A 26,089-nucleotide genomic window follows, 5' to 3' on the forward strand; every position below is an offset into this window, starting at 1 on the left:
ACTTACCACCTGCACGTAGATGATACAGACCGACACTAATGAAAAATGGTGGTCATTCATGGCAGGAATTGCGATTAAAAATAAAACAACTATGCAGAGTTCCAGAGGGTTGACCGTGATCTGGGATCTCTGAACAAGCAATTTACCCTCTTGCTTTTTTGTACCTGTACCGTGAACCTGTTTCATCAACGAACTGCGTGTACATGCGAGCGATATAGTCGCGTTTACGATGTATATTCCTGGAGCTTTCGACATGGCTACATGGATTCGAAGTGGAAAAGAATTCAACATACAACGGGGATAGTTTCATGCGAAAGCTTCCTAACTCGAGGAATAACTCGTTTCAGACTAGATCGGTTTAACAAGAGCGAAAATCATCGTTGTTCGCTTCTCGAGCCATTCAAGTACATCCCATAATGTAAGTACAGTGTATTCTATTGAAGATTTGTCAGTTCACTGTTCATAAGATTCAAGCCGCACAAACAGGTGCATATTGATTAAGTATGTAAATAGATATATATGCAGAATAATGAATATAAATAACTATAGGCATAAGTGAGACCTACGCTCGTATCTATGAACACACAATATAGCCAAATCAAATTCTTTTGTTTACTCTATGAGACCTAATTTCACCATTTGATAGCGTGTAAAATGAGACGATATCTGGTTTGTTTGTGCATTAGTGTGTGTGTGTGTGCTTTTTTTTCTCGCATATTGCATTAATCAATGCCAGAAATACTGCAAAACGTACGAAAGAACGTTGTTATGAAATGTAACTTTGAGGACTGCTACTATATGAATGAAGATGAAGACCATTATTAAATGTTTGTTTTTCCCCTAAAATTTCAAAGAATCTATCGTCGAATTATCTACTTCTCCAGTAGAAAATTCAATCAACACATTGCAATTACCACCGAAGTGTCAGCTGATTAGCGAATTATGAAAAAAAAAATATTTACAGGTACGAGTCTTAGTGTTGTGAAAAAAAAATCACTGTAAGTTGGATGCCTTTTCTATGATATCAAACCATCCTGTGACGTCAAACCTTATTATGACCTCAAACATTTGAACAGTGTGATATTCTAACCTTATCGTCATATCAAACGTTTCAGTTTCAGTTTCAGTCTTTTTTAAACAAATATTCACAGTCACCACTTACACATACACGTGGGAACATGTAGGCCTACATGTATCAGTCACAAAACTGAAGCAGGTTTATATACAGTGAATGTTGTGAGGGATTTAAATCAAGCACAGTTTTTTTTTTACATTATTATGATATTAAACCTAAATACTATATCAAACCCTATTCTGGTACCTTATTGTGATATCAAATCTTATCATATATTCATACTTAATCTCTTTGTGATATCAGACCATATTGTTTCATCAAGCCTTATTCCATTGATGTAAGTTTTCATTCATCCAGTTGAGATTCAATTAAGAAACAATAATCAGATTGCTACATGATCTGCACTTGCTGAACGATTTCACGTCTGATCCTGGACGCTCCATCAGCTCAACGTTTTTCACCCACAAACTGAGACAAGCTGATAGCATCCCAGGATCGGACATGAAACTGTTCTCGGAATTTAACAGTAGCAAGTCCAGATGTTATGATTTAAGTCTTGTTTCATAGCCAAGCCTTATCGTTTAATCAAACCATGTTGTGACATTGAACCTTTTTGTGATATTGAACCTTATTACTGTATCAAAACTTATTTTGACATCAAAGCTTTGTATATTGTAAGAACAAACAGCAATACAAATGCATCTCGAAAAGATTGAGTGTACTCTATAATCGTGAAGTACAGGCACTTAGCATAATTATCAAGCAATTTTACGTTGCTGTTTAAAGCTTAGCAAGAAAGTGCTACTCAACGAAACGATTGTAATGCACTCCAAAATTACTACACAAGAAAACATTTTTTTTTTTGTTCCATTATAATATTTTGTAAAGGTCACAAATCGATGCTATTTTCAAGTACAGATGGTATGAAACAATCTAATAATCTAAAGTTGAATACAGTCATGCATATCGTTAGATTCTATAATTTTGAAAGGGAAAAACCAATTTATACAATACATTGGCACTTGTTGCAGCGATTATGTTTGTGTGCATTTGAAAATTTGAGTATTTTAGAATGTCATTGACATTGCTCTCTGTTTTTCCTTTACAGTGATGAATACAATTCTTTCAGCGTAAAGTACTGAAGTATAACATCCTTACCATGGCGGGAAAAACGTCGATGATGAAGATGTGTGTCTTCCTGTTTGGATTTGTTGCCTGTTACGTCCTTCTGTCTGAAGTTCATCTCACGAGAGAATGCTTCAAATTTTGCAACAGGTAAATCTGTCCTTTAAGTTTACTGGAATCTGGGTTGTAGTACCTCATGTAGTTGATGTATATGGGTCTACTTGGGTCAAGTACACTACAGGCTTCCTATGATTTTTTCCACATTAATTGCATTTAATTTCTGGTTTAGATAATATATAATTGATCAACGTTCAGAAGTAAGAGTGAAAATAAAACTAAGACTCCACAAAAAATGGGAGGAGCAATCTGTCAGTACACGTAAAAATATTATAATAATCTTATATGCATTTTATTAATTATGTATTATACAGATATGGGCTTTATAGAGATATACCTTTATAAACAACAATAAAGATATACTTGACATTACCGCGCAGGTGATTATTATCATTCCCCAGGAAAAGATTGTATTTTCCCCAAAGCGTGCAGGGTAAATATTGTCAACAATATAGAAAAGACAATTTGTGTTATACTATAATATGTGGTCCACATTCACACAATCATCATTTCATTCTAGCTCCATCGCCAACCAGTCCAATTCTTGAATTATATTGCTCACTACATGTTTCAATGCTTATTTGAGTCATCCGTGATAATCTGGATGAAGGCGTGGCCGATATTTTCTTGCTCTCTGTTTCACTATGCAGAGTAGAAAATGTATCAAGTCAAAAATGGAGATTGCAAATATGCTGTATAGGTCCCTGCTCGGCATAGTTAATTCCTGTCATATTCCAACGCTTGTTAAGAGTATCCCACTGGAAAGAAAAATACAAAAATGAAGTAAGAAAAATAAACAAAGCGAAAAAAAACCTTGAAGAATCCCAGTTACCTTTGAACGGCACAACTTGGGAACTCTCTTGATGTAGCACGATTCATGTTGAAGTCACAGTATTTGAACAGCACGAATCGTATTGAAACTTTCTCCAGTCATGATAGATACGTGGTCAGCATTTCAAATGTTGGTGCCTTAGTCATCTATAATTTTTATAGGTTTTTGTGATCAATATCATTTTGACTTTGTCTGCTGTGTAAAAAGTGCGTTGATGTCCCAGTGTAGAAATCAAATAATGAATCACTGCACTGTGAGATAGTGCTGTCGGCTAAAATGAATTTGCACAATAATAATGGTGAAAAAAAATCGCGCTGTCTGTTTCATTATTCCTTTTTTTTTTTAATCCTCTCCCACCAGCGACTCGAGTCAAGATTGCTACTTACGAAGGACAGCCGTACTCGTTTACGACCAGAATGTCTCATCCCACGAAATGAGTTTTTCACAGAACACCCATCCAAGCATCAACCTTGGCAGCTACGCCATGGAGGTCCTGTCGGGTCGCTACTTCGACATCAACTGCCCCGTCGACCACTACTGGCCCAGGGTCTCGACGCTCAGCCGCCGGAACGACTGCGCCGTGGTCGGCAACAGCGGCATACTGAACGGCGCAAACTGCGGCCGAACGATTGACAAGCACGACTTCATCATACGTGCAAACATGGCACCCATTCAGGGATACGAGGCGGACGTGGGAACGCGCGCAAACCTGACGGTTCTCAACTTCGAGACGCTGTTCTACATGCACAAGAACTTGACGCAAACGCACCCAGACGACAAATGGCACCGTACCTACGTCGACAGGGCGACGTATCTCAATGACTCCGTGCTGTGGTACTCGAAGTCAACACTGCAGAGAAATAGCAGCGTGTACCTGAGGAACGTGGCCCATGTCCTGCAGGACCTTTACCGGTTGCCCATCCGACTGGCATACAGCTGGCGATCTGTGTCTGTCGAGAAGTGAGACTTTGAACACTTTTCTGAAAACATATACACACATTCTTATTCGTACAAACATGAAGTTTATGCAAATAATATACAATAATCATTGTTGACAATTCTGGCCAGAAACAAAATCAACCACTCTAGCATCAACAAAACACCCCCTCCCGAAAAAAAAAAAAATATATATATATATAAAACAACAAAATTAAAATGTAATTTCCGGTGGTGCCGCGTCCAATAGCGAAGAGACATCAATTCATTTTGTTTCACAGGGCTGATCAGTAAAGAAAAGTCTTTCCGAAGTCAGGTAGGGTAGAAGAGCCGTACCTTCTGAGCCAATTGGTGTATATCTTAACTATGTGCTCTCGCAGGGAAAGAAGACGCTGGGCATAAAGAAAGAAAATAACTATTTATCACTTGCGGGGATAATGCGTATAATAATTGTCTTCCATGATGGTATATAATTTTACAGTAGAAGTATTATATCGTACCATGAATCTAACTGTTCATTGTTCCTATTTGCCGGGGTTTTCTTCTCTTTTTTCTTCTTATCTTCAGAGGAATACCAATAAGTGAAAAGTGTCACAGCCTATGTTATTACTGAGTACTCGTAGTTTGTTCATAGTTCCTTTATGCATATTTTCTTTCACAGCTTTAAGGATTAGAATTAAACTGTATGTCGTAAGTCAAATAGCAACAGGAATTGTCATCGAGAAATACTGATAGTATTTCGAATGAACACAACAATTTGGGGGTATTTCTATAGAGAATGAAGAATGTTTAGGCATCTAAAATTTGTGATAAATGACACTTTTTTTTTTCCTGCATAGTAGACCTATATATTGTGTGCTTTGGTGAAATAGATTATAATAGATCGTAAATAATCGTAAATAGTAGTAAATGGGAAAACGTATAGAGACACTATTGAGTATATATTCATGTTATCATTACTGCAGGTTCTACGGCTTGACGCACTTCGCCACCACCGGTTTCAATGCATACGTCATTGCCAAGACTTTCTGCAATCATGTGACCCTCTACGGCTTCCACCCATCCAATCAGGACGAACTCGGCAATCACGTGGCGCACCATTACTACGAGGACGTCGAATACGAGTACAACAATGACGTTCACAACATCCGCAGCGAGTTCAGAAAGTTACAGGAGCTGGAGAAGAAAGGCGAGGTCACCATCGTGACCGACGTCTGTCCCGGAGGCGCCCGAAAGAAGACCTTCAGCAACATCAACAAGGAGGAACTCTTCGACCCAAAGTTTCTGTTCATGCCAAAAGCCAACAAGCTGAAGAAGCTGTTCGACGTTGAAAATGAAGGAGAGGAAAACGATGAAAAGCTACACGATGATGCTGCAGACACGGCTGGGCCTGGCGGAGAGAACAGGGCGGGGTGAGAAGCCTAGGACTGATTCACAATCTAAGATGGCTACCGCCAGCCCTGGTCTTGGCATTGGAGGAAAAACCAGTGATACGGCATCGAAACAAGTAGCCTTTAGTAATCGTGTTTCGGGTGATCTAAAGTCATTGACCGCAGAGATCAATAAGAGACTAGACGCTAGCGATGGCCTTAAATCAAAGACAGCGTCTGTAGCGGAGCCCAAGGATGACCTTATCATGGGGAAAGCTAACCTTTTAAGGAATTGGCAACCTACAAAGGAGGTTGCTCTTGCTGGCCTTAAAGACGATGATGACAATCGTGTCAGCGGAGGACTCAAAGATGAGACAGTGTCGTGGAGAAAGACTGAAGCGCATCCTCAAAATGGATTCCCCGACGAAGGAAACGACTCTGACGATGTCTTTGCCCAACTGGAGCAGTGGAATTTAGGCTTTGATAGTGCGGCGTCAGATACCAGAACTGACACTCGTAGCAAGGGAGAAAAGACTTCGGGCCATGCAGACAGAAGTCTTGAATATGGCCAAACTGGCTCGTTGGTGCCAGGGACTCTGACCATAAGATGGATGTGGCAGGCAGTCCCATTAGGACAAACTACCGCACAGACCTATGGTAGGAACAACGGGAACATGCTGGACCTTGGCGAGGGATCATCTAATAAATAACAGCTAATCTTTTTTGAGATTCTCAGCATATTTCAATGTATTTCTATTGAAATTTGGAATTTGAAGACATATCGAACATTATTTGCTGACTTGGTGACTAATGCAAGAACAGAAAGAGTAGACGTAGCATTGTCTTAGCTCAATAGTTGTTCGTGTCCATACGCAAGAGGAAATTCGGACACGTTGTACTTTTCGTGGAAGTGGCTTTCTTTCTGAAACATCATTACTTTATTCTTTCAGAACCTTGCCTCCCCCTTCCCCCATCTTTCAAAATCAGTGCTATCCGGTGTACCAACATGGTGTTAGTAAACATAATACACTGTGACAGCCGTTTGCAACTTATAATTTACATTGATGGGAGCACTTACTGAAATAATGGTTATACATAGCAGTGTATTATGAACAGAGAAGTGGGTTGTTCCACTGATGTTGTACAAACTACAGGGATGTCACCCGTGGATGTGTTACAGGTAAGGTGATATATTTTACTGGTTGTACTACTCTCCGTATTGAAAATGGATTTGACCCGTCACCCACTGCTAACAAATTAAAATTCACATCAAACATTGTATTCGTTGTGAGATACAATTACCCCAAGAAGTTGAGAAGAGAATACCAGCACTTAGTTTGTGTGTGTGTGTGTGTGTGTGTGTGTGCGTGTGTGCGTGTGTGTGTCTGTTTTGTACTGTCTTACTATTATTATTATTATTCGTCTTATCAGTGTGTTTATAATTTGCATTACTAAGTATGGTGATTGGGAAAAAATGAAAATTATGCATTGAGAACTGCCTTGTGTCTCAATGAATAAGATGAGTAACAGTAAAATCCTTGGTAAAAAGCGCAGTGAATTATAATTCATGATTGTTATCTGGAACGTTATACTAACAGAGGTTTGCATTTGATTGAAGCATTAATGTATCACCCCTCCAGATTACAGGTACCTCAGCAACGACTTAAAAGCTCATAGCTGATTGGGAGGAGCTTGGCGGCTGCCATGGTACTAACCGGAATTCTGTAAAATACAATAATTGTTGCATATTAAACACGAAACAGGTCCCTGGACATCTTGTTTTAGTTCTCACACGGAAACAAGAGAAAAGATTAAAGTCTTTTTTTTTTCTCCTTTTTTAAGGGGATGGCTAGTAAGTAACTGATCAGTGGGAATCAGTGGGAATGCTGGGGGATGATTGTTCCAGTCCTTGTGGGATTCATTTAAAAGTACATTATTGTTGTGTGAAAATTATTTGCTTCAGAATGGTCTCATATTCACAGTAATGTGCAGTGACGGGGCGATCGTTAACGGCCTGTTCACGATCGCCCCGTCACTGTACAGGCATGCTTACCTGAAAACATTAAACTGCACATTATTTGAATATGAGACCATTCTGAAACAAATAATTTTCACACAACAATAGATATATAATGCACTCTTAAATGATTCCCACAAGGTTTGGAACAATCATCCCCCAGCATTCCCACTGATTCCCACTGATCTGTTACTAGCCATCCCCTTTAAGTATGTTTTGATTAATCATCTTGTCTCCAGGATTTACTAAGTTTCACAGGGCAACTGAACGGTTCCGGGAAAAAGAAAAAAAAAAGTGTTTGATATACGATCATTGATACAACATTCCTGATTATATGATGAATAAAAATATTAAGTGCCTACAATATGCCAATGCACCATATACAGTTTCCACATGAAAATGAGCGTGTTCTGAGGATTTTCTTACGAAACCAGTAGAAACATTGAGGGTGTGGCCCTTTCTCTCATTACCGAACAGACCATTATACGACTCTTTGGGGAGCAAACACTTCGTCTCATCGTTGCCTAGTTTGTCACAACATCAAAGGGTCTTACTGCAATAGTTCTCTCGTCTATCCTAAAGTAACAGGTGAACGTTCTTTTCAGCGTTATATTCACAATCCATCTCAGTAGGTAGTACAAAAGAAGTATAGAAGAGGGCCAGGAGGAAGAAGAAGGAAGTCAGTATTCTTCTCGAGATGTCCCGGGATTTATTTTCTCTTCATGGTTTCCAGTCTCTGGTAAATCCAGAAGCAGCAAAATGATGAAAACAAAAGAGTCTCGTAATGTCTGATACTAAACGCTTTGTAAAGAGCAATCATACTCTTCTTTACATATTTGTTGTTGATGTTGTTTTTGACAATTAACATGCCCATGAAAACCCTCAGTAATAATTATGTTTATGTTTATGCAACAATAGATGATAAATTAGTCGAATTTTGACTGACATTGCCTTACCGCCACTGTGGAGAGAAACTTACAATGTAGTTCTATCACTGTGTCTTTGTCTTTGTCTGGCCTGTTAACCAGTTTTCAAGTTTGGGGGTAATTGATTTTATACAACACACAGTAGGCCTACATGTATAGAGGAATCTTTCAGGCCACGTCCTTCAATGGAGAACTTTCTTGATGTCGTGACTTATGATCATTCGGTTGCTTTGTGTGAATCCGTTTGAGCGGGTGTGTCCGGCGTGTGTGTGTCGTGTGTGTGTGTGTGTGTGTGTGTATTACAGTATATCACTTTTGTATACATGGTATCATTTTCACAAAATGTTGTATGTTAAAAAAAAAGTGATTCAGTAGCACATGTGAGAAGAATACAGCTGCTTATTTTCGTTCATACTATTTTCATTGTGAAAATGAGCGTGATATTGAATGACAATAATTCAAATAAAGAACATCATAAAAGAAGTATGTGTATTTGTCTGTGTGTGTGTGTGTGTGCGTGTGTTGTGTGTTAGTCGATAAAAACTTTCCTGACGGAGAGAGTAAAATAATTTGTCTACCAACAAAAGAGGAGACAGACACACACCTGGAATCACTGTCTTGAGTGTAAAAAATCAAACATCGTCTTTTAATGAGAATCGTGAAATAATACCTTTTGAGATCCACAAGTGAAGTGACAATATTTCGCCTCTCTTTGTGTCTCTTAATTTCTCTCTCAATTAAATTACAACTACTACGATGACACATAAGAACAACAACATCACAAAAATGTCGGCCGAACCCGGGCAGGACTACCTACTATATACCATCTGGGATCAATTCCTCGCCCTTCTCTTCAGCACCTCTACACTTGAAATCACGCCATAACACTTTTGACAAAATATATTCAACAGAAACACTAAGGGTAACTATCATTCAGAATTCCTGTGTCCTGCGGAGAAATAGCATGATATAACTTTTGAATGAAATCGGGGGGAAAAGAAACTTGTATATTTTGTAACGGATGGGTATAGTAATGAATGAGACACAATATATAGCGATATTCACTGCATGTTATTATGAACACATCTATCCATAGCAGGAATATTTTCAATAAAATACAGCTTATTGTATATATTTTCTCTTTTATCTTACTTTTTTTTTTGCACAAGATACTGATTTGAGACAATGCTCTTCATTAGAATCTGTACTGCTTCACTGAGTTTTAGCTCTTTCACTGACAATTTAAAAAGAGTGTAATGAACATACATGGAAAACACAATAGATATTCTTGCCCCGAAGGAACAGAGACTATGAATTTGTATACGAAGTAATGAAAACGAACATGGCACACAATTCGAGAACTTTGCAACTTTCGGCATTTCTAATAGAATTTGAAATCTCAATGCTCTTCAACTGTCAATTAAACCAATCTCACCACATCAAAGCATAATCAGCAATTCTCCATTTCTCAATATATATAGAATACGTGATTAAGCCACGATAACCATTCTCGTACTTCACTGCTATTTTCTATTCTTATTCCCGTTTGACGTCACACGCCTGACCTATAGAACACACTTCACATCTTGCCTCCCATCAGTATATTCACTCACTAATACTCACTCTCTCACACACACACAGACACACATACAAACACAATCTCTCTCTAGTGATTCTACTACATGTAACTGTCATCACAGTGGAACGATGTTATCATAATTATTTCAACTAAATCGAAGAAGTACGGAGTGTATGTATAAACTATATAATGTGATTATGATACACACGCAGATGAACAATCCAATGCACATTTGTGTCAAGAACACAAGAGAAAGTACATACCCAGCACTACAGGAATAACTCTAATTAGTATTGCTGCTGTGTAGAATTGGTATGGTAATGGTTAGTAAAAACAACGACACCAACAGACACGAGTAAAACGACAGCAAGAAAGAGACACATTTTTGGCATAGTTGCTAGTAGAGACTTGATGTACGCTCGGCATAATATTTGCTGTATCGCGTTCACTATTACGCCCAACATCATTCTACGAACAAGAAGAACATCATAAATACTTGTTCTATTCTTCTCGAGATCACTGAACAAAGATATTGTAGAATAGTTACAAGCTAAGACAAGAGGAGCGCTTTAAGACATACTGCCTATAAAAGTACTGACCTATTGTTATTTGGAAACAAAACAATCAACTGATGTAATCACACAGTAATATATGCCTGTAACTCTGCCTGTGTTTATGTGCTCTCTAGCATTTTTCTCTTTACTTTCTTTTGTTTTTGCAAGTACAAATCATCTAGCTGGTTCATAGAATCAAGAATACATGGAACATTGGGATCACTACACATTTATCAAAGCAGACTTCAACAGAGATTCTCTCTATACAGATGTTGATTTCATATTAACACTACATGGGGCATTAACTATGCTTGGCCATAGGTCATGGGTGCCGTGTTGCCACCGGTTACAGTATGCACAATGTAAACAGATTATTCAATGCACCTGTGTTGGCATCATTTGAACCCAGTGGCCTCTTCCTTTCCGTGTTCATGTTTAGACCAAATGCATAACAAACACAGGCTACAACTGTCAATAAGATCTGGCAAAATTTGTAAATATCTGTATGTTGACATTCATTCATTCATGTACAGGCGAATCTTTCTTTTAAATTGAATTGAAAAAAATATAATCCCAAAAGACCTGTACAGACCTCGTAGGAGATGTGGCTCAACTATCTCATCAATCCAATCCACAGCATCATCACAAGCCACAATCCCGTACACCAGAAATCGCAAGTTACAATGACTGAAAAAAGAAGAAGAAATCATTTCAGTTTGCTCTAAGTCTTATGTGCTAGTGCTTGTATTCTCTTACATACTACATGAAGCAGCTAACTCACACACATATTCTCCTGTTGTTAACAGCTAACACTGATGTACAGATATGAAAGAAAAAAAAAATGTGTTAGGTCACAGCCCATTTCACAACATTTCACATTTTTGTAAAAAACCAAATTAAATCAAATACTGAAGGGAAACATTGAATTTCAGAGTATGTTCTCACACAATATTACCCACTGGTACACATCCTCTGTTATACCCAACGCAAACTGACACAATAACTATAATGTCACACGAAAAAAAGGTTCCATGTAAAACGGTGTTCCAAAACATGACGTGGATACAGAAAATGCCAATCGTGACCCCCTACATTGATAAATCTCAACTCAGAGGTACAAAAATCAAACTTTTTATTCCAGTTGTCAGCTTGGACCCATCCTTGGGCCACATTTGGGCAACAGCAAATCAAACTAATCCAATGATCATGAAAAACTGCCCTGAATCAAGCCATGTCTTACTTACTAAGTGTCAAATAATGAAGAAAAAAAAATGATTGTTCTAAAATCACTCTTTTCATCAGATCTACATTTATTTCTTCACACATCATCAGATACTGAATCTACTCAGTGTCATACGCAATTGCCTTTTTTCATAGGCCTATGTGTATGAGAATGTGTGTGTGTGTGTGTGCATGTGCGTCTAGGGGGGGGGGGGGGGGGGGGGTTGAAGACCTTCAGATATAGATACCGGTAGCTGAATACAGTATGACATGTCCTGACTTCACATCATAGGGGTGGAAAAAAGGTACCAAGAAAAGTACAGTCAAGAGCAAACCCTGCTGCCCGACTCTTGTCACAGAATAGCAGGCTGCCAAAATAATCCCCAAAAGGCTGGAAAGGGCTCTTTTCTGTCAAAAGTAAGTGAAATAGAGGATACCTGCATTCCACTGAGTCAGGAGTCACAAATGAATGGATGAAAAACAAGACACAATGCACAGAAAACCACCTATCTACTGAGTATTGAATGGATGGTAAAACAGAAAAAAATATGTGACCCTGCATCACAAAACCAACAAAGAGTCACAAGTCATGTATTTTTTTTTTTATAGTTAAGAGCAGATTCTAAAAGAGCAGACTTTTAGCTTCAAAACGATGTATAACTCACTTTGAATGTACTCTCCTAACTTATCCAATTATTGGTAAGGAAACACACACTCTAGAAAAGTGTTACTGAGTAAAGAGGCTCTAAAAGTACAGCATTCATTCAAGCGCTTAATTTCACCGAGCTATGCTGGCTGCGCAATGAATGGGACAAAAAGCAGGATGTAAAACATTCAGTAACAACAATGAAGGGATTGTCAGAGTACGCCAAAATTCAGCATGCTCAATTAACACGTTCTATCCATTAGCAATGCCAACTTTTAAAGCAGTAGCATTATTCTTTCAAAAGTTATTAGAGTTGAAAATGTAGTGTAAAGGATTTTTACGATATGAAAAGAGCCCTCCGAGACATACAAAAATCAAACTATTTAAGAAAAGTGTCCTAGAAAAAACTGCTAAAAAAACAATTTTCCATTCAATTTATGATCCCCAAATTTAGAATAATGTAAGAGAAGAATTTCTCCTGCAAGAATTATGAAAAACTCAACTAGGTTGACTAGGTTGGCCCATTTCACCTATCTTCAGTCCTCATGTAAAATTAGGGCATGCAACTTTTTGTCGGGTTTCTGATGCACGGTCACATATGCCCTTCACTCATTCAAATTGCCGATGATCAAGTTTTAAACCTCACTTTCTTTTTCACCTCTATGTAACCACATGAGAGGTTGAATGTCAGAAGACTCACACAGGATAATTGCCTTCACTTTCCTACATTGTTTCAGCATCATGGCAGCTGATAAAACATCTTGGTCTGCAAACACACAATCAAAAAGGAAAAAAAAGGGAAGTTAGAACTACTGTTTGCAACTAACACAACATATACAAACTGTCTTACTTTTCTCTTCATACACGTAAGTACTAATATGATTCTGATGTTAATACAAGATGGGATTGGTATAGTCTAGCTCTTCTCTCATGAGCGGAATTTATGACTCTGACGCACACCCTCGTGGATGCTATGGATACAAACTTTTAAGATACTTATTCATACAGTCAATATACTTTTAATAAAGAGATGAAAATAGCTGGGCTGCACTGATAGAAACTTTGATATATAGACATTCTGTTTGGATGTCTTGCAAACCAACTGCTCTGGGATACAGTGTATGTGAGAAAAGTGCTGAAGTCTGTCATACATATCTATCTCCTTTTAGAAGCATGTAGCATCTCAAAGGAGAAGCCATCAATGTATACTGCAGATTTCCACATTATTGTCAATATATGATGCTACTATAGGGTGTGTGATAAAAAGTATGCAGTTTTGTATCTTCACATCTACAATGCAAACAGAAAAACACAATTAGAGCACTAGGCATATATCCTCTGCAGAATGTTGGCATATCTATAAAGGTATAAGGAAATATTAATGAGAGATTTAATAACCTCGTAGTTAAACTGGCGGTTCACATCCCTAAAAGGTATCGAGAATACAGTACATCCTTTCCATTTGCCCCATGAAGGTGTGTGATTATTACGTCATCAGCACTGGGCCCTATCACACAAAGTAAGTTATCAGTTTGTACATATAACAATATGAAATGTAAGTCCTAAAACTCTCATCTTTATCTAAGCGAAAGTCAAGCAATATCTTATTTGTCCTCCTGAGCAATTATTTTGGTGTTTTAATGACACACAGCTGATGCCTACGCAGCAACCAGTAACTGGACAACTGAGCCATATCAATCATAAAAATTAAATTTTCATCTTTCATTATGCAATCGTTATGCACTGCTGCGGGGTTTCTTAAACCACCATATGTTGCTGGACTGAGACAATATAACACAATAGAGAGGGCTAGTCATAAGCATGTGACCTTTTCCATGTAATACAATATTCTCATACGAATCACTGCAGAGCCAGATTTGCACATTTTCTTGTAGCAATTTTAAAGCTCAATGGTAGTGTCGGCGAAGTAAAAACAAAGGAAACAATTTGCTTAATATTCATCCAGTTGTGAAAGTCATATTGGAAAATTTTCCAGATATAACAATCATAATTATTGTTATTGGCATATAACCTTGAGCAGCACTTGAATAGCAATCATTATTTTCACAGTGACTGGTTGCATGGCACAGTGAAGTGATTTTGTATGAAATCAAGTCTCCATAGTACATAGATTCCGAATTGACCGTTTCATCTACATCTATATATACCAGACAGGCAAACAGCCCATCCACACAACTGGTGAGTGCATTAATCCTTTCAAATCCTGTGACTTAAAATCCTACTAACATCGAATATAAACATGTTGCCAATTGGGCTGAAGGAGTTAAGACAATGCAAGGATTTTACAATATTGCAATAATAGTGCCAAGTTGAATATATGCAACGCTGCCTATGACTGGTGTGCTAATTGGCTGGGCACCAGTGATGCTGCCTAGCTTTGAGGGGAGACATGGCATACTCTTCAATACTGAATTCTGAAATGCCTATAGACTTAATGGGCAGGCCACCAGGTTCCCATATAGAACAGGTTAAGCACAGATCACATCCATAACATTTGGAAAAGAGTTGCTTAGACTCGTGTTCCCAGTGAAAATACTGTCCACTAAAAGGCCAACACATGTTAAGTCTAAACCATCTGTTTGAATTGTCACCTTTGAGAATACTGAAGTCAAGAGGGAATACAGATTATTTTTGCCAGGAAGATGCTCGGATGCACATCAAAGATTTTATACCTTTTTTTTAATAAAGCATCACCAAAGAGATTTGAAGGATACCCAAGACAGACACAAAAATCGAAATCAAATGCATTTGTTAATTCATACCCATGCACATTGCTAACAAAGAGAAAAAAATACCATATGCAACAACAAAAAATTTCCGCAGGGCCACTGCAAACGGGGTGAAAAAAAAAATTTTGTAAGATCTTTTTCTTCTTTTTAATAACACAATCAACAAACATGTAACACACAAGAAACGCTATGAAAATTATTTCCTAAGACGGACAGAAGAGGAAAACACCTATGCCATACACTCACTGTACATTGTTAAGACTGTGTGGCTTGCAGTCGGTTCACAGTTTTGATAGATGAACAAATTGAGAAAAACCCTTGTAAAATTTATGAGAATACTTCCTTTACGTTCACTAGGAGAATGTTACATAACTAGAGGTATTACGATTCACCTGTCCTTCATCACTTGAAAATAATGAAAAAAGAAAAAAAGATCAATTACGCAGGTTTGCTCCTTGGTAGCACGAGCATTTCTGACAAGTGAGCCATAAAAAGTGACAGTCACTGCTCACATGAAAGCTATATCCACCTGCATATCGATCACACCAGAAGTTTCCACCTACTGCTCACTACTAAACTGCCTGTGGCTGAAACAGTGAATGCTCGAAGTTCCCCCTCAGTACTAAAGCGCCAAGTCTTGAGCTAGACTGGCAATGCATGCTCAACACAGATGCTTCTGCCTACAGACTTGTATCAACAAGACAAAAAAAAAAAAAAGACAATTAACACTTATTCTCAAACTCTTCACAGACTAATGTACAATACCTTATTGCATACACATCTCCATTGTACATATTATTTACAGAAGGAACTATACAATCACTAGATACTAGTTCATTTATTAATCAACATCTAATGAAAAACAATATTATTTTTGCTGTCTCAGTCTAGTTGGTACTTGTGTATAACCATTCACAAGGAAATCACTCAAATGCATCTATATTCTATTCAATCTAGTCTTAACACTAGACAACAATCGTCACTTTCTCGGTACAAATGAATGTTTCAAATAATCACTTGAGAAGTAATCCTCCACATTAACTTTGCATTCACTCTTTCTTCCTTAGCCCCCTCTCCTTTCCAAGAGCTCTCAAAGACTTCAGGGGTAAGCCATGAGGGTTTGAGAAGGGGGTGGTGATCACAGGATTTCTCCTCGATGGCACGGGGGCAGGAAAGGAAGGGAAGAAGCTGGTCTCTGACGTCAAACTTGAAAGCTCAATCTACCAACATCCACAGCGCCTTGCTCTTTCACAGTACAGCTAGAGTTCATCCATCATATGCTTGTGATCCAATCATACACATATTAGATGCACATTTGCTCTTAGAATCTATGGCAAAAAAAACAAACAAAAAAAACCATCAAGAAACAGCAGCACAACTTCGCCTCATCATTTTCTCTGGAGTATACTTTTAAACTCACTGTCATTCTTGTTGTGCACGCTTTTCTTGAAAATGTACCTCCATGGCCATTGCTGCACTGGTGTTGAATGGCAATGGGGGGTAGAGGGTCCAGGGGGGTTATATAGACTGTTGATATGTATGCCTGTACATCTCTTTAATGGCCTGGCACCACTCGACGGCATCACTCTCTGGATCGATCAGGTAGTATGTCCGATTTGGCTGAAGAAGGACAGAGTAAAACAAGTTTACAGAAAAACATGTCAAACATGTTGACCCTAGCAGTATATTCACTTTTATCCGCTAATGATGTTATCTTTGAAGTGTGTTTTCAGACGGATAAACATGTGTTTGCATAAGACACCTTATTTACAGTGAAAACTGACATTTGCATGATCAAGTACAAAAATGTAACATCACACACCACAAACACATCCAAAGGCATTTTGCACTGTGTGATTAGTCTCTCCTTCAATTACATTTATAGAAATTTGAAAAAACATAATTTGTTTGTCTGTGTGCTTTCTTCTTTTTTTTTTTTGCTTGAGGATGAAAGAATACATTATTTTCTGTGAGACTAATTAATGCATTTTGATAAATGTAAACATATTCTATACAAGGGGTTAAACAAGAGTTTAGTGGATTTGCTCAATTAAAAGCAACTGCATAGTGATGCAAAGTTTTTTTATTTAAGGAAGAACTTGCAGAAAATCCTAATTGGGCAAGTTTCCCTCCAACTCAGGCTGATCAAGCACACTACATTTGAGAAACTCTGTAAACAACTGTCAATCTCACAGGCAGAAACGAATGCACGACCTTCGTCAGACTCTTTCAATACTCTTGTAGCAAGCCGGTCAGCTGTTTTGCTAAGTGACAAAGAGAACACTTCACATAAAACTGGGTTTTCACAATTATGTGCTCACTCGAGTTTCTGCCTTGGGTGTTATTTGAAGTTTAAGTTACCCACTGTCTCAAGCAATGTACACGCTTGCCAACATTCAACTTACTGTATGCACGAAGTATGTCTTGAAATTCTTGGCTTCTACTCTCAACTGTGGTGACCTATCAATGTGTACCAGAAAAAACAAAGACAGAGAGAGAAGAAACTAGTGTCATGAAAAGTCATATTTCACATTGCACAATGATGAAGAAGGTAAGATATAGAATCACATTCTTGATTCAGTCCAAAGGTAATTCAGCTTGCTATTGTTGTCATCTTTCTCAGAAATGAGATAATTTACAATGAAGGTTTCATATACCCGCCATACGATATCGCAATCGAGCACTACCAAAAAACAATTTCCAACTACAGAAACAAAACTAAAAGTAATATCATGTGCAATGAGATTTATAGGCCCGAAATGCCGCTGAGCATGTATACAATGGGACAAGCGATATGTTGTAATGAAACAAATGAAACTCACCAAGGGATTTCCCCCTTTAAGACCATGTTCTCTGGGTCAACATAGTACAGGTGGGGGCCTTCCGTTAGTAGTAGCATTCTCCTCCTCGCAAACAGACCCTAAATGGACAGTGGAAAATACAATGATAGTGCATATACTCAGCATCTTTAATGGATTTCTTTAAGATCTATAAATTAGATAGCTATTTACTGCCAGGATATGAAAAACCTTTGTTACCTCCACCAAGGGAGGAGGTTATGTTTTCATTACTGTTGGTTTTGTTTGTTAGTTAGTTTGTTTGTTTGCCGTGTGCAAAATAACTAAAAAAGTAGTTAACAGATTGGGATGAAACTTGCAGAAAAGGTTGAGAATGACACAAGTAAGAAACGATTAACTTTTGGTAGTGATCCGAGAATTTTGGGGGAATTTATGAAGGATTTTTGATATTTTGGCAGGTAGGGTCAATGAACGTGGGAGTTCAGGCTGCGCGTATTTGAGGTTTGCATGCGCGCACTAAAGTGCGTGCTCTAGTTTCTGCTAGGGCGAGGCGCGCCGTGCAGCTGAGGGTTTATGACGGAACAAAGGCTTCTATATTGGGAAATTGAGCGACTTTAAGCACACAACGCTATAAGTACTTATGGGTAGAAATCATTGATATCTCTATAGAAGAACAAGATCAGTGGTGTAAATTAGCTGCATGCTTGGCGGAGGTCTGCGCTCTCAGAGTGCTTTTCTAGTTCATTCTCTTTTTGCTTTAAGGACACAACCAATGAAATATCTAAAGTTTGGCTCTACGGTTGGCACTGCTAAGAAAAAGCTCAGATTTTTTTGGGATTTTTTTTTGGGTGCATTTTTGCATTTTTAAGAAACGTGAGCATTCAATGCATATATTTTCTAAATTCTCAATACACAGAAGACAACTCTCTTGTCAAAGCACGAAAAGATATCAAGTATTATTTACCACTTGTAGATGAAACAAAAACCCAGTTTTAGTGCTTCAAAATAGCTCTAAAATGTGAGTTAGGGATAGAAACAACCAGAGTAAAAATGTTAATCAGAATAATCAATGTTAAGTATTGTTACAAAATGTGAACAATACTTATAACAAAACTGTTTCTAGAATGAACCATCTACAGTTATGGTTTATTGAGAAAAATAGTGACATCTCCTTAAACTTTAGGCTTTATTGCAAAATGTTAACATAGTAGGATGTTTTGCGATACAACTGACCTTCACATATGCATCAAATGTGATAACTCTTTTAACATTCTTTTAAATAACTGCTCCCAATGGTAAACAGTACCTTTAAGGGAACCTCATGCAGAATCAGGGCAACTTGACAGCTTTACTACTGTAAAACTAGAAACATTCACGCCATAAAACTTTTGCGAATTGGAGCCGACAGCCTTTTTCATGGCATGAGACTTTCGTGAACTGCTACTGGCATTCAACTCATCGTGCAGACAAAGACTTTTGTGTGCATTTTACTTTCATGAATCTTGGCTCCTTGCAAAAGTTTCGTGGAAGCGGAGACTTCATATTTTACAGCAATCCCATGGCTTACCTTCCGCTTGTCCACCCAGCCATTTTTCAGGATGAGGTTGCCCTCCACAAACTGGTGCCACTTGTTCTCCTTGCGCTGCTTCTCTAGCCGCTTGGCCCGCTCTGCATGAGTCAGGTCCACGATGTACTTGTTGTCCCGTGTCGGGCTGCGCGGTCGGTCTGGGGTCTCGATCCGCTTCAGGTAATCGCTGAGGCTGGTCGGATTGGACTCCAAATCAAAGTCATCCAGCTGTGTGAATGAATCAGGGTCAGAAAATTAAAAAATCACTACCTGGAATAGCATAGAGGAGGAAAGTGGACATGAATACTAAATTAGATCAAAGAAATCTAATGCAGTTCAACCGCTGTGCAGAGTCAACTGCTACAAATGTATTTACCATAATTATATGGCCCTTCACTTACCTCTTGATCACACTCATTGTTAGTGATAACCGACAAAGGATTGACCTTTACCCCCTCAGCATTAAGGAAGAACTTCCAATTTTTCTATTCATTTTACAACAACTTCTGATTTTTCTATCAATTTTACTGAATAACATTGTCAGAAGACTTATAGCTTCTGGACTTTTTAGCCAGAAATGACTTTTAAGCCAAATTTTGGTGACCTGTGACCTTTCATCTTTCACATTGTCATTCCAGACAACTGATTGCTCATCCACTTCTATCCTCCTTACCATACAATATTATCACTTGACACTTGTAGGTGAAGTTATATGTAAAGAATGCTATTTTGGCTAAAGTGAAGTGACTGTTGACTTCGACCTTTGAACTTTTACTATTATCATATCCATATAAATACCTGTCAATTTATTTCTACCCTGTCCAAAATCTACTATGATCTCTGGACATTCCCAGCTCAGGTAATGGCTAAAACATTTTTTTTTTCCTAAACTTACATTTGGATCAAAAGCAGTGACCTTTGACCTTGCACAGTTAAAAACTTATGGAAACAAACACCTATGTATTTTCACTCTTCTTACCAAATCATACTTACAACTGGACAGTCCTATTTGGAGATACAGCTGGAGAGTGTTACTTTTAGCCAAAGTTTGATGACCTTTGACCTTGATCTTGAGCACTTAGTATATCTATACCTCACGAAGCATACCAGGGCAAGCAGCAGGAATTCCCACTGAGTGTTCTATTTCAAAACGTAAGTTCAACAAGATGTGGGATGGACAAAGGGGCATAGGGATGAAAAACCTGAAAACATGACAAAGGAGAAAGAGGAGGGGGGGAAGGAGGAGAGGGAATAGATGATAGAGCAAAGGAGGACTTAAAGGGGGATGGGAACACTCACATAGTAATCGCTGTGAATCTCTTTCCCGTCCACAACCGTACAGGGCTTGAGCTCTGGAGCTTTTTGCTTGTGGAGGTTCTCCCAGTCCACCCCGTCGAGGAACGGATGTGCCTGCAGGGCGGGGTAGCCCCCACACTCATCGCAACCTAGCCGCTTACTGGGGTCAATGACCTGGAGGAGGGCGACAGAGAGAGAGGGTGAACATTTATACAAAGAAGTAACAGCAAGAAACAAAATATCTTGTTCCACCTTCCCAGCTGGGGACATTTTTCATCAAAAGAAGGTCCACCATAATATAAGACTTGGGACTCACACAGAGAATATCCCGAGTTTGAATCCTGCCAGTGGTATTTTAAAGCATCCTCAGACTTCTATGAACCCAGGCACTCACCTTGATTTGCCAAGCTGTATTATCAGCATCAGTAATTCTCGCTATCGCCAATGACGTAAAAAACTCCTGCGCATGCTAAAGAGCTCTGTCACAGGTGCACCGTGGGATTCCTCGGTCCATTGTTCGCTTCCAGTTGTCTAACGCGAGTCGCAGTTCCCATACGATTCAATGGAGTTCTTTGTCTGCTTTTCCGTTGTTAGCCCTTTTTTTCTTGGCTATAATTCAGCTTAAAAAAGTTGAAAGTGTCTAAGCTTTACTGATTTGCGGTCACTAGAGTCATGGTTCACTACTGCAAGGCTTCAATGTGCTGGTCACATGATGGAAAGCGAAGAGATCTTCAACAAAAAATACCTCTTTATAAAGACAGAGCATGTTGTATGTGCATGTGCAGCCAAAACCGGGGCTAGTTTGCCACCCGAGCTATCCCATAATGCATCTAAAACGCTGCTCTGCGCACGGCACCTACGTATTGGCGATACCCTCAATTCATCCAAACTTGGCCTGGTTGTAAAGTTAGCAAGTCAAATCAGGAATAGCTACGTGCTTCGGTTCAACAGGGAGGACATGGTGACACAATAGGGATCAAAGGGATTAAGTAATCTCTATTCATTGCCAATTAGTTTCTAGACAATCTGAGCCAACAGGAGAAGAAAACACTTCAGAGTGTGTGCCGACTGGCGAACAAAGCACAGTAGGGGGCAGACGCGATATAATGTGTATGTCCATCCTGAGCAAGTTTACGAAAGGCAACTGATGATACTGAAGTAATAAGACATGGCACGAGCATTGGGAAGATCAATGCTAACACTGCAGTTGCAACCCAAGGTTAATATCATCTCATTAAACATTTCCTTGGTATAAGATGTTTATTCTCACACTCCAGGGCCTCAGGGAGGAATGCAACGAGAGAGAGAGAGAGAGAGAACCTCTTACAATATGAAACATAGAACACGTAATTACACAAACCCTCAAATTTCTTGTTTTGCCTAAGAGGTTATGGATAGTTTTGTAAAGAATATTTTCTTTCCAGAAAGTTAGTCTGTTCGCCATTCTTATTCATTCACATCCACCTTGGAAATGTCTTTTGGAATATTAGATATATACAAATGTCATTCCAGATTTCATATCTGGAACATAACTTTGTTTTGTTCCTGTCTTATTAAATCTTATGGAAAACTTTAATTATTTTATACAACCGAAACAAAACACAGCATTGTGATGTTGTTGATGACATTTTGGCTGTCAACTATCAAATGCCATGGGTGATGCAAAACTACCAGGTACATGTACGAGCAGTTTTTATGATGTGCTGCAGCACAAATGCAGCTGCACACATATATATGAATATATTTCATAGCTCTGTAGAATGATTTACAATTCAGCACTTGGAAGAAGAAATGGCCACACACACAACCAGGTGCAAGGGTACGTAGATCTTACCAAGAGTTTCGACACCAGATCCCGCGCTTTCTTTGAGAAGCCATCTGGGTAGTCATATTCTAGCTTGATAATCTTCTGGAATATCATGTATTCATTGCTGCAGCACAAAAGAGAGAGGGGGGGGGGGGGAGAGAAAGATATCAATATGGAATGAAACATGATTTTTTTTTTCTTTCATTTGCAGAAATGACTTCCTCACGTATATCATAGCACTTACAAACAAGAAATATGATCCACATTTACAATTGTACCAGTAACTTCAGCAATTGCGCAGAAATTTTTGGAGCTTCCCATTTTTTTATTTGCTGTATGTAAAAACCTGTATATCTAAAAAAAAAAAAAACAGGAAGCCCCAAAAATATGTATGCATGTGCCATTGATTAAACAAAAATAACAAAGGACTTACACTGTAGTTTAATCTATCTCATTTAACTTCTTTTAATTGTTTTTAAGAATTAAAAAAAAAAGATTAATATAATACCATACTGTTACAACATTAACCATTATTTGGACTGTGTTTCTGGAAATTATATAAATTCTTATATTTTTGTTCTTGATATTTTAGATATCTCCTAACCAAAAGTCTTTTTTCCCAGGAAAACAATAGATAACATCATGAATAACATCAAATAGATAAATCATAAACAATTCTGCTCAGGTGAACAGGCTACATCCCACAGATGCTATGTGCCAAAATCTTACATTTGCAAAACTGTGGTACAATACGTATCAAATATCTCCAAAAGCACATTCTAACAAATTCATGCAAACTACAACCATAAAACAACTAACTTGGAATTCATCAGTAATTTTTCAACTGAAGCAACATGAAGTAGAATTCTTACTGTTGGTCAGGAATCATGGGATGCAATATCTTCAAAATTTGATGCATTGAAAATTCACTTGAATTTCTTTTTTTTTTTTTAAATCAAAGGAAAAAAAGCATGTGTTCAAAGTTGTTTTCTTCCAAGAAATATTCATCGATCATGAGAAAGTAGCGAAAGAGGATAGCACAATATAAAAAATCTCAAGAAAAGAGAAAACATACAAATGACATGACAGGATGGCAACAACAGATCAATTGCCTCATGCTCTCTCTCTCAACAACAAAAAGAAAGAAAGGAAAAAAGTATATATATATCTTTGCAAATAACAGCAGTGAAATAAAAACCACCATCACTGAAAGCCTGAGCAAAGCCCCGGGTACAAACATCAATCAAGGTACAACAACAAGAATGTCAGAGAGTCGATATGAATAGGGCAAATCACTGGGAAACATACAATGTGATTCTTTCATGCCATTGTATTTTTTTTTTGAGGAAAACATCTGATTTGATTCATATTTTTGAAAATGAAAAACATCTTCATATTACTGCTTATTGCTTTGAGGAGAAAACAACTTCTAAATACAGGCTGCATCACAATGTAGAAAAAACAGCAAAAAAAAAAAAAAAAACAGCAAAAAACCAAAAAAAAACCAAACAAGAAAACAAAACATGCTATCTACACCACAATGTAAAAAACAAAACAAAAACAGGTGAAGAAAGCATGCGGCTGGCGGGGTATACAAGATCACTATCAACCCTCTTGGGTTAATCACCTTACACCTGAAATCTTTTTAAGCCTGAAAGTCTCAAAATTCTTGAAATTCAATGTAAAATAGATAGCCAGGGGTACCAATGGAGTCAAGAATTAACATGCTGTATTTCATCACTGTACCGTACTGGACTGTACTGGCGATTATCATGCATACACTTTAACCCTAAAAGGGCCGGGCTTTTTTGGCTATGCTCAGACCGGGGGGGGGGATGGATTCCGCCCCCCACCCCCGAGATCTCGGCCATTGGTGGTGCGATCGCAATGAAATTTTGCATGCGTGAGACCCACGTTATAATCTACAAGATTGTGTCATAAGATTTTTTGAATTAATCAATTTCTAATTTTAATTAATTAATTATGCAAATTAAGCTCAAGATTATATTTTAGCCTAATTAAAAGCATTGAGAGTCTAATCTTTGATCTGTAAATGTTTTAGCATATTCAACAATTGTACATCACAAAAACTTCCAAAACTCATTTCAATTCTTATGTATTTTATTGTTTTCAGAATTTATGTATTTCTTTGTTTTTCAACTTTGTTTTTCTTTGTTTTTTCATTGGAAATTGTCACTGACCACTTTTCTACCATAATTAGCAGAAAATTAATCAATGAAAGTGATTAATTCTAAAAATAATCAGGTTTTTCTGACTTTCATGACAAAGCACTGTTTTCCATAGGAAATGTACACAAAATCACAAAATTGTGCCCGTTTTGGGGCAACATTCCGTTACAAAAATGGGCGTGGCTTCGCAAAAGTATGCGCGGACGTTGCAAATTTGGTCTTAAAAGTTGTGCGAGACTTGAACAAACAAAGTCAAGAAGCCTTGCAATGAGGCCTTCTCGCGTTACAGAATTATAGCGCGAAATGTCGAGGGGGGGCGGATTCTGCCCCCCCGGCCCTTTTAGGGTTAAATGTGAGTCGACAGTAATGGTCCTGAGAAGGTTTAATTTACAGTGTGAATGGGACCCTGTCCTAGAGAGAGATATATGTGTGGAAAAACTTATGTTTTCTTATGTTCTCCGCGGAAAACAAACAAACAAACAACGTATGTTCTCTGCACATACCTTGCTCTAAATGGAGGTAGACCTGCTTGTAGTTGATAGACTATACAGCCAAGAGCCCACAAATCAGAGCTGAAAAGAAGAACAAACAAGGGGCATGTAGCATTCATATCAAATAAAAAACAACTCTTCCTGACATACAGTGTACATGCCATTCCTTCAAACAGATAAATCTCCTTACTTGAGCTGGGCAGTCATATTTGTTTTTCCCTATCAATGAGCCAACTTTGACTATTTTATCAAGACGAGGGATTCTTCTAAGTTGGCATTGGCTCTATGATCCTAGACAAGCATAGACTTTCATGAAATAAATTTGATTAAAAGTTCTCTTCTGTTTTTCTGGACTCTGGTGTGATCTTCGTTACCAGTTCATCAACTTACTTAGATAATTACTAAAAAGGTTGTTTTTGGTTTTTTTGTATATGTGAAATACTTACATTACCCCAAAATAACAGGCCATTGAAAGTGAAACTTCCCCAAACATACACACGGATTCAGTGAGTGCAGAAAGGTTACTGGAGTACTCAGTGAAAGTATGGAAAAAAGTACACAATTCATCCAAAAAGTATCGCTTTTCTTAACTTTGATGATTAAGTTTATGTGTTGCCCTCTCTCAAGTATATCTCTATGAAAAAAAAAAATGTACTTAAAATTTCACACATATAATTGTACCATAAAACTGAAAAAACACTTGACCTAGCTCTTCCAGAAACAATAGATTTGCCTTAAAATATGTAACAAGTCAAAGAAGTGTTTACTTGTCATTAAATATGAATATTTCTTG

General features: G+C 38.0%; 2 protein-coding genes across 2 annotated transcripts in view; one reads left to right on the forward strand and one right to left on the reverse strand.

The window, feature by feature from the left end:
* LOC139734727 (CMP-N-acetylneuraminate-poly-alpha-2,8-sialyltransferase-like) lies at positions 1-6,000 on the forward strand. The gene is made up of 4 exons (XM_071645521.1): positions 1-418; positions 2,184-2,350; positions 3,510-4,109; positions 5,051-6,000. Exons 2-4 carry the CDS (start codon positions 2,235-2,237, stop codon positions 5,499-5,501), a joined length of 1,167 nt encoding a protein of 388 aa, XP_071501622.1. The 5' UTR covers positions 1-418; positions 2,184-2,234; the 3' UTR covers positions 5,502-6,000.
* A 10,033-nt stretch (positions 6,001-16,033) lies between these two features.
* LOC139734728 (3-phosphoinositide-dependent protein kinase 1-like) overlaps positions 16,034-26,089 on the reverse strand; it is a 64,744-nt gene continuing 54,688 nt past the window's right edge. Inside the window, exons 8-14 of the mRNA XM_071645522.1 lie at positions 25,309-25,377; positions 22,644-22,740; positions 20,813-20,983; positions 19,514-19,741; positions 17,971-18,068; positions 17,554-17,608; positions 16,034-16,768 (exon numbers count right to left, since the gene is read on the reverse strand). Coding sequence (XP_071501623.1) covers positions 16,667-16,768; positions 17,554-17,608; positions 17,971-18,068; positions 19,514-19,741; positions 20,813-20,983; positions 22,644-22,740; positions 25,309-25,377 — 820 coding nt within the window. The 3' untranslated portion in view covers positions 16,034-16,666. The remainder of the gene's footprint in view (positions 16,769-17,553; positions 17,609-17,970; positions 18,069-19,513; positions 19,742-20,812; positions 20,984-22,643; positions 22,741-25,308; positions 25,378-26,089) is intronic.

This window comes from Diadema antillarum, unplaced genomic scaffold (assembly GCF_040938485.1).
Source record: "Diadema antillarum isolate AM-2024a unplaced genomic scaffold, OU_Dant_1.0 seq00000546_RagTag, whole genome shotgun sequence".
Lineage (NCBI taxonomy): Eukaryota > Metazoa > Echinodermata > Echinoidea > Diadematoida > Diadematidae > Diadema > Diadema antillarum.